Source organism: Dromiciops gliroides, chromosome 3 (assembly GCF_019393635.1).
Source record: "Dromiciops gliroides isolate mDroGli1 chromosome 3, mDroGli1.pri, whole genome shotgun sequence".
Taxonomy (NCBI): Eukaryota; Metazoa; Chordata; class Mammalia; order Microbiotheria; family Microbiotheriidae; genus Dromiciops; species Dromiciops gliroides.
This window is the reverse complement of record NC_057863.1, coordinates 435824706-435836763: the sequence shown is the minus strand read 5'-3', so window position 1 is coordinate 435836763 and position 12058 is coordinate 435824706. Positions and strand designations below refer to the sequence as shown.

Here is a 12058-nt window from a genome sequence, read left to right as displayed (position 1 = left end):
GTGTAGAGATAAGTTCCATCAAACTTATGAGATTACCAAAAGGGTAATTCTTTATCTAAAAAAGAAGAAAGTCCAGGCCAGAACCTTGGGGGACACTGATGAATATCTGGCAAAGGAGAAGGGCAAAGAGGTAGGAGGAAAACCAAGAGAAATCAGTGTCTTGAAAAGCTAGAGAAGAAAAAATAAGAATAGAAAGTGATCAATAGTGTCAAATGCTACAAAGAGGTCAGAAAATATAAGGATTATTTGAAAAGCCCACAGATTTGGCAATTAAGAGCTTATTCCCTAGTCCCCTTCGGTGTTCATTTTCTTTCTTTCATTTTTTGGTGAGGCAATTGGGGTTAAGTGACTTGCCCAGGGTCACACAGTCGGTGTTCATTTTCAAAGACCATCTGGTGTTCTGAAAATCAATATATCCAAGCAAGAACTACCTTGGCTTTAGGATAATCTAGGTAGCTTGGTAAAGAGTTCCCCACCAGAGGGTTAAATAAAGATCTATGACTATAGAGAAAGACCTTGAAAACAAAGAATTAAGGCAGGCTGGCTCTACTCCTTTTTTCTTTCAGCTAATTTCTTGAAACTGAAGTCTATTTTAATCCAATTTCATTAAAAAATCCTTATCTCTGCTCCTTAGAATCTTTTGCTTCCTCCAAATTCAACTCAAGTGCTACCTCATCAGATAGGAAGTCTTCCTGGATCCCCATTATTTTCATTTGCTTTTCAATCAATCAAACATTTATTAAGTACCTGCTATGTGCTAAGTGCTCTTATGTTTACATGTTGTATCTCATTCAGTAGAATAAGAACAAGGCAGTTTTTCATTTTTTTTTTTTTGTCACTACATGCCCACTGCCTCATTCATAGTGAGCAATTAATAAATTGGAGTTCAACTTAATGAGGTTGAACTGAATACCCAATATAGAGGTAAAGATGAGTTCATCACAACACCCTGGTCATTTCTTTCGGCACAGATTCTCTGAATTTTTATTTTTAACAAAAACATGAATTCAGGTATGTTCCTGGTAGGAAGGAAAGGAACCATATATGAAAGACATTATAAAAATTCCAAACTTCCCAAATGTCACTCTATTTTAGATTACTTAGTTTTTAAAAACACATACCTTATTCAGTTGCAGTATGTTTATTTTCCAGCCAAAGAGTGATTTTAAGAAACAACTCAGTATTAGGGAAAATATAGCCAACATCAAATTACTGAAGGCTAACCAAAAAACAAAACTTACTAAGGAAGAAAAAAATTGAAAGTTGTTCCTATTGAACACTCAAAAAATGTGCATACATCCAAAAGAAAGAGGCAATGTTTAGGGAACAACAGTTGTATATACCATTTTGGTTATACAGTACAAGCTCTGTACCAGCATAGGGTGGGGAGCCTGTGAGATGGGAGGTACAGGGAATCATACCTACTCCCTAATCCATCAGCAGTGCTGCAATGATTTACTATTATGTAAATTAATTTTAAAAAAGATAAGCCTGATCCCATACCTCAGAAAGCTATACAGGAAAGCAGTTCCCCAAAATCAGTGTTCAGGAAACAATTACAAAATCCAGGCCCAGTCACTAGTTCCCTCTCATATACAGAAACCCATTACCATAAGCACAAAATATTACTTCAATTGTCAATCAGGTCTTTACAAATCAGTCACAGAAACTGAAGCTCAGAGCAGTTGGGGGACTAGCTCAAGATCACACAACCAATCATGGGTAGAGCTGCAATTAGAATCAGATTTCCTGATGCCTGTGCTCTTTCTGCTAGACTCCAACACTGCCTCTCAGATGGAAATAAATTATAGGTCATTATGTAATACTCTCCCATAATCCTAATTCCTAAGCATTCTGTACTCACTGAATTTGAGTTAGTCCCAAGTAATGCAACCTTTGGGTTACTTCTGTGGTAAAGTACACATTTCAAATTAACAACAGAAAATTTTCCTAACTCAAATGTTGAAAAGGCCTTTGGGGGCAGCTAGATGGCGCAGTGGATAGAGCACCGGCCCTGGAGTCAGGAGTACCTGAGTTCAAATCCGGCCTCAGACACTTAACAGTTACTAGCTGTGTGACCCTGGGCAAGTCACTTAACCCCAATTGCCTCACTTAAAAAAAAAAAAAAGAATTAAAAAAAAAAAAGAAAAGGCCTTTGATAACACAGATGTTGCTCAAGCTTCTGGAGGGAGCTCTTCAATTATTATTTACTGAATTTCAGAAATGTCACTTTGAAACAACAAAAAAAGGTCCCTGTTGTCAGTCAACTGTCCATAGATAAACACATCACCTAAAATGACAGGATGAAGACCACCTAATCAAATGCTTTATATCTACCGTGACCATTTAAATACTCATTATACAAGAAGGCATTGTAGGGTAATATAAAGAATGAGAATGGCTCAAGAAACTTACAATCTAGCTGGGAGATAAAAGATAAACAAACAACAAATAAATAAATGATGGCCAAAACACATGAAAAATGGTCAAACACTAGGACATAGCTAGCTGCGATATGAGTAGTAAAATACCATGAATGAAGAAATAGCTATGAATTACACAGGGCAAATATTTCTCCACCTAGCTGAATGACTTCCCTTCTTATCTGGCCTAGAAAAAAAAAAGACGGCTAAACATCAGTGTGTTACTGATATCACAATCCAAAAGTCACAGAGTTTCTAAGCTTATGAGAAGAAAAAACCACTAAGTATTCACAGACTTTAAAAAATCCTTCAGACTATGCTGATATGTTAAATTATAGTGGCTTTTAAGAGTCACTTATTAACACTACCCAATAAAAGATGGACTTGGCTCTCAAATTCCATTTTATGTCTAGCCTTTGTATTTATTAGTACCAGAGTGCAAACAAACCCCCAAAAAGAACTACATTCAAAAGGTGGCAGCCCTCTTCTTCATACACCTAGGTCCTGCCATAACTAGAGTAAAAAAATGTGTGCCGTGATAATGTATTTTCCATTCTCAGACTTAATCCTAGTATTTAAAGTGTGTTTATTGTTTCAGTGGCTCTCAGACAGAAAAACCATCTAACCCTGGAGTGAGGATAGATTAATTCAATAAGTGTAATAAGATTGTTGTTTCCTTGCTCATAACCTTAATATCATATATATTTTAAAATACAAATGGTATATTTCTGAGACTATTTCTAACATTTTCCCAGCTTAAATTAAAAAAAAAATTACCACCATCAGTTCAATTGCTCAGTATCTGATAAAATCCATAAAACTTCATATATTAGATCTTTAAGTTGCTGGACCAAACATGAATTTTTGAAATCTGCTGACTAGACATCTATTTGGTTCAATTAGGTTGACTATATTCTGAAATCCAACAAATGCATCAAAACTTAGAATATTACAAGTTTTCAAAGAAAAAAATAGTTATTATATTTATTTTTATTATTATATTTACATATTTTATAGTTAATGTTTTCTTTAGTTCAGAAGTAGCAAATAGGTAATTGTTTTATTTATGCCAATGAAGTTCCCCTTTGATATTCAACTCAAACGCAGTCATCATCATCATCACACATTATGGTACATGCATATTTCTTAAGAGACTAGAAAATAGTAAAAAATAAATAACTTTTTTAGTTTTCCTCAGTTTACCCACTTTTTATTCAAAAGTAACATTTTCCCTCACAAAGTCAAATTTATTTCTGGTACACAAGCAACTCTTCTATTGGTACCCCAAAGTGTGGATAATGGCAATGTTAAGAGAATCTAGAACTAAGAAAAAGAGAGGAAAAAAAAAAAACCTTGAGATTTTTCCCAATCCTCCTTGTGTTACTTTCAGGCATTAGCAAAATAAATGCCTTACAGTCTTCTCAACAATGCCCATGTGAAAAACTGTCCACAAATTATCTTAAATGAAAATAGATTGATATGAAGGAAAACATATAAATTAGTCTTGCTTTAACTTCTTGTTATTCAAAGAAAGAAAGCTTTTCCTCATTGTATAGGATAACCCAAGTTTATCAGGCATAAGTCAAAAAAAGCCTGTTATTTTTGCTGTGAAAATACTGGTGTGATTCTACATGTACTCCTACAAGGTGTTTTCAAAATATCTCAAGATGCTTCATATAACTAAAATGTCGAGTTGCTCTCTAAATCAAGAGACAACTGATTTTTCCTCTCACCTTTCTTTTTGTACTTGACACTTTTATCACTGCAGTGAAAAACTAACTGTATATCTCATCTGCAGCACAGTGTACAAGAGAATAAATGTAAAGTTTCTATGATGAGTGTGGGGAACTTCAAGTTGTACTTACTGGTCTCTTTCTAGACATTTTCTCCTATATAAAATAAAAAGGATGACAATATCTCACAGTACAATATCATAAGGGGAATAGGGAAGGGAAAGGAATAAGCATTTATATAGTGTCTATTATGTGTCATGCACTGTACTGAGCCCTTTTTACAAATATTATCTCACTTGATTTTAATAAATCACAGGTTTTAAAAAAGAGGCTTCAGAAAGTCAAGAACCTACTTTTTATTCCTTTGGTGATATCTATCAAGTATTACAAAAATACCAATATCTTAATTTATTCTGCTTTTGGTTTTGCTATCAGCTCTGAAGACTCATTTTTTCTACTGACTTCAAACTCATGCTTTAGTGATAAAATTCTGCCATTTTGTTATAAGTCCGTTCCCCATGTTTTGTTTTCTCAAGCATGAAATTTTAGGGCTCATTTGGGTGCTATTCTCCAAAACATTTTCTATCTCCAAAAATTAATCTTGAATAGTATCTTGTATATTTTCAAAAAGCATCTATCTACACAGCCTCAGTTTTGCCCATAACTGAATCGAAGCATACATTTATCTTTGTAATAGTAATCAAATAGGGCACAAAATCAAAACCATTCTTAGGTAATGGTCCAAGACTACACAACTTCATAGGGACCTATGCAGTCCTGAATATATATCCAAAAACAAAGTGAAAAATGAACTCTTTAGTCCTACCAAGATTAGATAACAGCCTTCAAGCAAGAAGGCATTCAATACCTAATGGTCAAGATCAAATTAAAAATTTCCTTCAAACAATTTTTTTTCAAACAAAAACTGAGAAAATGTTAAGTCTTTTCATTTATCTAATTGTCACACTTTTAAAACACGCTATGATTTGTAAATAATAAAGTAACTTATTTCTAAATTCTTCCAACTCAGACTATAGAACTTGCTAGCAAAAGATCATTATGAAACACAAATATCCTTACAGAAAAGGTAGCATGAGAAGAAATAGATAAATACTCTAACTGGAAGGGGGTTGGGGGGGGGGAGGGAGGCGGGAAAAGAGATACCCAAGGTAAAGAAAACTAGATAAGTAGTTAAGTACAATTTTTAATGTTTAACCGTAAACTTCACTTTATTTAAAAAAAATACAAATTCTATTCTACACTTGCGTGCCTCGCCTTCGGCGGCACAAAAGGGAGCATATCCTGCCTTACACATTTTAGAATTACAATCTGAAAAACTAAATCCAAAAACAAAGCAGCCCTGGGGAAAATAACAATTGCGCAACAGATCAACAGCTCCAACTTGTCCCTGGCCTTGAGCATTGTAAAGGCTGGCACGCTATAAAGCAGAACGGGGCCAATCTAGGGCAACCGTGACAAACAACAGATAACTTTCACTGAAGCTAGAAAACTGCATTCAGATAAGCTTCGCCAAGGCAAGGAAGAAGCACAACTTTAGAAATACTGGAGCTGGGTTTGGGGGTGGAATGCCGGTGATTTAAAGAATAGATAACATTTCCAAAATTCTCAAATTTTGTGTAAGAACGAGGTGGGGGTGGGGGGAGAGAAGACGCAGAATAAACTGATCTCAGAACTCCCAATTCTCTTCCCGACAGGCAGCGGCTCTTCTGAACTTCATCGGATGCAGAATCCAAGCCGTGCCTCAATTCTATCATGGTCCTCGCCTGGGTACCACTGTCAATTAGGGACACATTATAAAGCTTTTGACGGCTTCATACGGTCCCTCTGGGCGATCTAGGTCACTCTTAGAAGCTCAAAGCTAACTTGAGTCTTTTAAAAAGTTGTTTTTCTCAGTAACCTAGAAATTACAAGCAGGAGGGGTGAGCATGAAAAGCAACCCTTTCCCTCCCCTGCCCCAGTGATGCCGATGGGGGGGGGTAGGGGGGGAAGAATACAGGTGATGCATCTCCAGGGAAACCTAGGCTTCAAACCCAGACGAGCGCTCCGTACCAGGGGGGCTCGTCGACTCCTGGTTGACCAGAGGGGTCCGAGTCCAGCCCATACCTCATCCTCCCCCGGGCGACTAAGCACGCCAGGGAGAGCAGCTCAAGAATGGACCAGTGGAGGGACGTAAGAAACCCGAGCAGACCCCGGAGGCGCCCAGGGAGCTTCTTCTCCCCTGACAACCAGAACGGGGGAGCGACACAGGGGCGGGGCAGTGCAGGCTTCACCCCTACCCCCCACGGGGTCGGGGGAAGGGACCAGCGACGCCTCCTCACCCCACACCCACATCCGCGCAGCCGCAGTGCGGCGATCTGGAGAGGAGGGACACCCGGAAGAGGCTGCGGGGGCTCAACAGCTGTTACCCTCCCCATCTCCCTCTCCCCTCCAGAGCTGGGAATCCCCGCCCCCTCCCGCGCCTCCCCTTCCTCCTCCCCCAGGAAAGGAGACCCGGCGCCCGCGACACGCTCGTGCCGGGGGCAGTTTCCCCCCACCCCACCCCTAAATCCTGCATTCAGGAGACTTCCTCTCTTCGTACCCCAGGGGCGCCATCCTCAACCCCTCCCCCTCCATTCTTTCCCGGGAAGTGGAGGGTGTAGAGTTAATCCCCAGACTCCTTCGCGACCCCGGCCCTACCCGCTGTCCCCGCTCGACAGTGGACTGTCCAGGGAAGAGGGAGAAAAGGAGGTCGTTCCTCTTCGCCCCCCTCCCTGTCCCTGTCCCCGTGGGCTCACGTGACGTCTGTCCTCCCCCCTCCCTGCTCCCGGAGGCGTGACGTCCGCGCCCCCCCTCCAGCCCCACTCTCGTGTGCGTGACGTCTGTCTCCCCCACCCTTCGCCGGTCCCGGAGGTGCCGGCAGCAGCACCTGTTGCGTCGGGGGCAGCTCCAAGTCCATCATGTTGGGTTTCCGACCCCTGCGCTGGGGCTCCCCGGCCGGACTCCTTTCTCTCGGCTCCCGAGACACGGTGAGGAGAAGGAAGACACAGCAGTAGCGGCAGCGGCGGCGGCAAGAGAGCGTGAAAGCGGCTCCTTGAGTCTCCCAAGCACTTCACTCTATTCCACCCAAGTGTCGGGGCTCCCCGACACAGCCCCAGCCGACCGCCCAGAGGGGGCGGGGCAAACTCGTAGCCACGCCCACCGAGACTGGCCTCTTCCGCCAGGCTCCTCCTCCTCCCTCTAAAATCCCCCGCCTCCGCCCCTGCTGACTTCCTGCGGGTTTGGGTTGGGGAGCCGAATAGGGGCTTGCGTGGGCGTTAGTCACGGCGTGGGAAGACGGGGCGGGGGGATGGCGTCTCGAGAACATTCAAGTATATCCTCCTTCCTAGTCGGAGGCGGAGCTGGGAGTAAGGGAGGAGAGGTTCTTTCCCTCCTAAAGCAAAGGCCAGGACCGTAGATGTAGAGTTGGAAGGGACCTTAGAGGTTATTTCCTCCGACTTCGTCATTTGACAGATGAGGAAACTGAGGCCCAGGGAGAGTTAAGTGATTTACCCAACATCTCCCAAGGTACAGAGGAAGGATTTGAATTTTGATCCCCCGATTCCAAAACCAGGAGCAGAACCCGGGCCCTTCCGACTCCAAAACAGGATTTGAACCCGGGTCTCAACTCCAAAGGGCAGCTGACCCACCTTGTGTGAATGCCATTCTTTCCTGCATGTGTGTACTTTAAGACAAAACCACTTCTCCGTGTGTGTATTTTAAAACATTGTGTATATCCTTTAAAACAAATAAGGCCATTTTTCTTCTTGCCTCCCTACTCCCAGGGAAATTGTCCGGTGCTCAGAGCTGGGCGCTTGGAAACTACTGCGCTCTATCTCACCAATCTGGCAGAGGGTATGGTGCCCTGCGGGAGGCTGGCTCCCTGATAGAGGTTGGACAGCCCTGCTAGTTTTATCTCGACCTAGCCCGGTGTCAGGCGCCGGCTAGGGAGAACAAGGACAAGAGCCGCTCACGGACTGGCGAGCACTCACCTTATCCTCACTTTCCCACCCTCTGCTCTCTGTGAACTCTGTTTAAATCAGTGAAAGTGCAATTTGCTGTAGGAAGTTCTGGAACCACCCAGGGACTTTGGAGTTATACCCCCTCTCCTGTGTTTGCCTCTGCCCCAACGCCCTCCTCTTTACTCTCTCCGGCTCTTTAGCAGCTCCAAGGTCGATTAAGAAAAGTCCTCTTGAGACTGAAGCTGACATTGTTCATCTTGGAAACCACCTCCTTGCCATCCATGTCTCATCACGCAGCACTGAGCTGTTGTTCCATGTATAATCCTTAAAATTAAAATTAACTTCTCAAAAGTGGCAAAAGCCTCAATGGAGAAAAGGAACTGTGAAATTCGGGAATATGTTATTAGAGAAATACTGAAGATTTTTAAGAGAAAGCAGATGTTTGTGTATGACTGTCAGCAGGTAGTTTTCTAGAACTGGACTGGTCCCAGAGGATTTAAGGACTAGATTTTATGTATGAGAAGCTGAGGCCCCGAGAATTTAAGGGATCTAGCATTCTCTCTGCATCTAAGACGCTTTCTATCCTTTGATAAGTCAGCTTTGGGTTTCTAGCTTTCTTGCTCTATTTATGTCTGACAAACATTTATGGTGTATCTATGTGAAAGATGAACTAGATGTGGTAGTTTCCAACCTGTGGGATGCTGTTCTTTAAGGGGTCCATCTCATTAATGACTCTTCAGTATAGTAAATAAGCATACTTTTAATGTCATATATGGATTCCTATTTTTCAAATGTATGTAGATGTGATTAATAAAATACAAGTTCACTTAAAAGCATTACTGAATTCATAATAGCTTTTTGTCACGCAATTTCTCAATCAGTGAATACGAAATAGTACAACAATCACCTGTAGGTCCAGGAAATGCTTTTTTAATGTTGAAAAGGAGTATGTCCATATTAAAAAGTGTTGATAGCCAATGTAGATGACATAAGGTTTTATGAACCTATGAGTTTCTGTGGTAGATAAAAATACCTATAATCTAGCAAGGGAGAAGGAAAAAAAAAATCTTCATACAAGTACAGAAAAGCTAGAGAAAGAACTCAGGCTATGATGTGTTTCTGGGGGGAAGAGATAAGAGTCTTTTAGATTTCTCTAGCCAACCTAGCCATTTCTACTTTACACAGAACAGAAGAGCTGGTGGGGTAAAGTAGTTTCTTCACCAAAGTGTTTCTCAAACCTTTCTCTCTTTGAGGAGCTAGATCCTGGGCAAACTTACCTCAGTCAGGAAGATAGGATACAATCTAAGAATTGAAATGGGTTTCTGACCTTGTTCAGTGACAACAATTGAGTTGAGAGATCCAGGAAAGCTAGAGGACAGCAGTAAAGTGCAGAGAATTGAAAAGAATCACTTAAAAGAGTTTGAAGGCAAGTTTTATATCAGCCTAGGTCCTTGTCCTTTCTGTGTCAGTCTGGGTAAAAAGGAGAGAGTATTCTGAGACTGAGGCTCCTAGCTGAAAACAAAAACAAACAAACAAAAAGCCCCTTCATAGCTATTGGCAAACAGGGTTGACTAAGAAGAATGAGGTGTAGTCCTTCCTGCTAAGAAGAGTATTTCTAATCCCAACACCTTCAGTAAATGAAGAACTGACTTGCATAGGGGGGTCTAAAGATACCACTTAAACTAAAGACTAAAGCTAGAAATAATAATACAAATAAATAAAATGGCATTTATATAAGCACCTACAATGTGCCAGGAACTGTACTAAATACAAATATCTCATTGGATCTTCATGACAACACTGGGAAACAGGTGCAATTATTATCCCTATTTTACAGTTGAGGAAACTGAGGTAAACAAAGATTTAACTGACTTGCTCAAGTTCACACAATGAATAAGTATCTGAGGTTGGACTTGAACTCAGGACTTCCTGACTCTAGGCCTAGCTGCCTCTAAACTTATGCACAGAAGGAAGATGAAACAGTAGTAGTTGGCTGATGGATCAGATTGAAGGAGCTGGGAAATATCTTTTTCAGGAGAAAAGTTTATTAACTAATCATAGTACCCTCCCACAGTGAAGGCAACTAAAAGATCTGGTGAAAGAATTGTAACCACAGCATCCCTAGAAGATATTGTACAGAATAGATGGTACAGTAGAGTGCTAGACTTAGAGGCAGGACAACCTGAGTTCAAATCCATCCTAAAACACTATGTGACCTTGGAGAAGTAATTTAACCTCTACCTCAGTTTCCTCATATTTTTTTTTTGGCAGGGCAATGAAGGTTAAGTGACTTGCTCAAGGTCACACAGCTAGTAAGGGTCAAGTGTCTGAGACCAGATTTGAACTCAGGTCCTCCTGAATCCAGGGCCAGTGCAAAACACTCTATGTAGATGCTAGCTGTTATTATTACGTGAACCTGAAAATAATTAGACATTACCTGGATCAGAGAAAAATGCCTTTTGAGGAAGCTAAGGAAAGTCTTATCTAGTGGCCTGTCTGATGAAGCAGCCTGATGACATCAGTAGGAGATAGCAGCTATTCAGTGTGAGAGAATTAAGTGATCCCTTCATAATTACATTCCAGTCAATCTGTTTTCTACCTGTGCATCCCTTCATATAGGTGCTGTGTCCTCCTTTGTTCCCTTGTGTTTGACTGGCTCCTTATGAACTCCAAGATCAAATATACAATGTTCTGTTTATCATTCCAAGCCCTTCATAACCTGCCCCTCCCACCTTTCTAGTTTCTTACACTTTATGCCACCTCCACTCCCTAGACTCTATGATTCAATGACACTGGCCTCTCTGCTGTTCCTCAAACAAGATTCTCCATCTCCCAACTGACGGCATTTTCACTGGTTATCCCCTGTGTCTGGAATGCTTTCCCTCATCATCTCTGCCTCCTCACTTCTCTGGCCTCCTTTAAATCCCAGATATCAAAGTGATCTTCCTAAAGGACAGGTCTGACCATGTCTCCCCTCCCCCTCCCCCATCTCCTCCCTTAATAAACTTCCTATCACTTCCAGGATCAAATATAAACTCTCACTGTCATTTAATTAAAATATATTTAATTAAAATTAAAATTGTTAAAGAATAATTAATTCCAATATTATACAAATTATTTGAAAAAATAGGTGAAGGAGTGTTACCAAATTCCTTTTATGACACAAATATGGTGTTGATACCAAACTAGGCAGAGCCAAAACAGAGAAAGAAAATTATAGACCAATTTCCCTAATGAATATTGATGCAAAAATCTTTTTTTTATTTCTTTTTGTTTTTTTGTTTTTAGTGAGGCAATTGGGGTTAAGTGCCTTGCCCAGGGTCACACAGCTAGTAAGTGTTAAGTGTCTGAGGCCGGATTTGAACTCAGGACCTCCTGACTCCAGGGTTGGTGCTCTATCTACTGCGCCACCTAGCTGCCCCAAAAATCTTAAATAAGATATTAGCAAGGAGATCACAGCAAATGATCACTAGGATAATACACTATGACCAGGTGGGATTTATACCAGGAAGGCAGGGCTGGTTCAACATTAGGAAAACTGTCAACATAATCAACCACATCAATAAGAAAACTAACCAAAACCATATGATTATCTCAATAGATGCAGAGAAAGCTTTTGACAAAATACAGCACCCATTCCTAATAAAAACACTAGAGAATTTAGGAATAGGTGGAACTTTCCTTAAAATAATAAGCAGCATCTACCTAAAACCATCAGCAAGCATTATATGTAATGGAGATAGGTTAGAGGCCTTTCCAGTAAGATCAGGGGTGAAACAGGGATGTCCATTATCACCTTTATTATTTAATATTGTACTTGAAATGTTAGCTTTAGCAATAAGAGAAGAAAAGGGGATTAAAGGAATTAGAATAGGCAAGGAGAAAACAAAACTATTACTCTTTG

The 12058-nt window shown here is 40.9% G+C and overlaps 1 protein-coding gene across 5 annotated transcripts in view; it reads right to left on the bottom strand.

The window, feature by feature from the left end:
• Positions 1–7342, bottom strand: part of NFE2L2 (nuclear factor, erythroid 2 like 2) — a 44949-nt gene extending 37607 nt beyond the window's left edge. The window contains exon 1 of one of the 5 annotated variants that reach the window (XM_043994932.1): positions 7083–7342. In XM_043994932.1, the coding sequence (XP_043850867.1) occupies positions 7083–7115 (33 nt within the window). In that variant the 5' untranslated portion in view covers positions 7116–7342. Of the gene's footprint in view, positions 1–6226; positions 6518–6755; positions 6777–6853; positions 7049–7082 lie in introns of those variants that run through there. The other 4 variants (XM_043994933.1, XM_043994937.1, XM_043994934.1 and 1 more) reach the window with 4 other exon arrangements.
• Positions 7343–12058: the final 4716 nt, after the last annotated feature.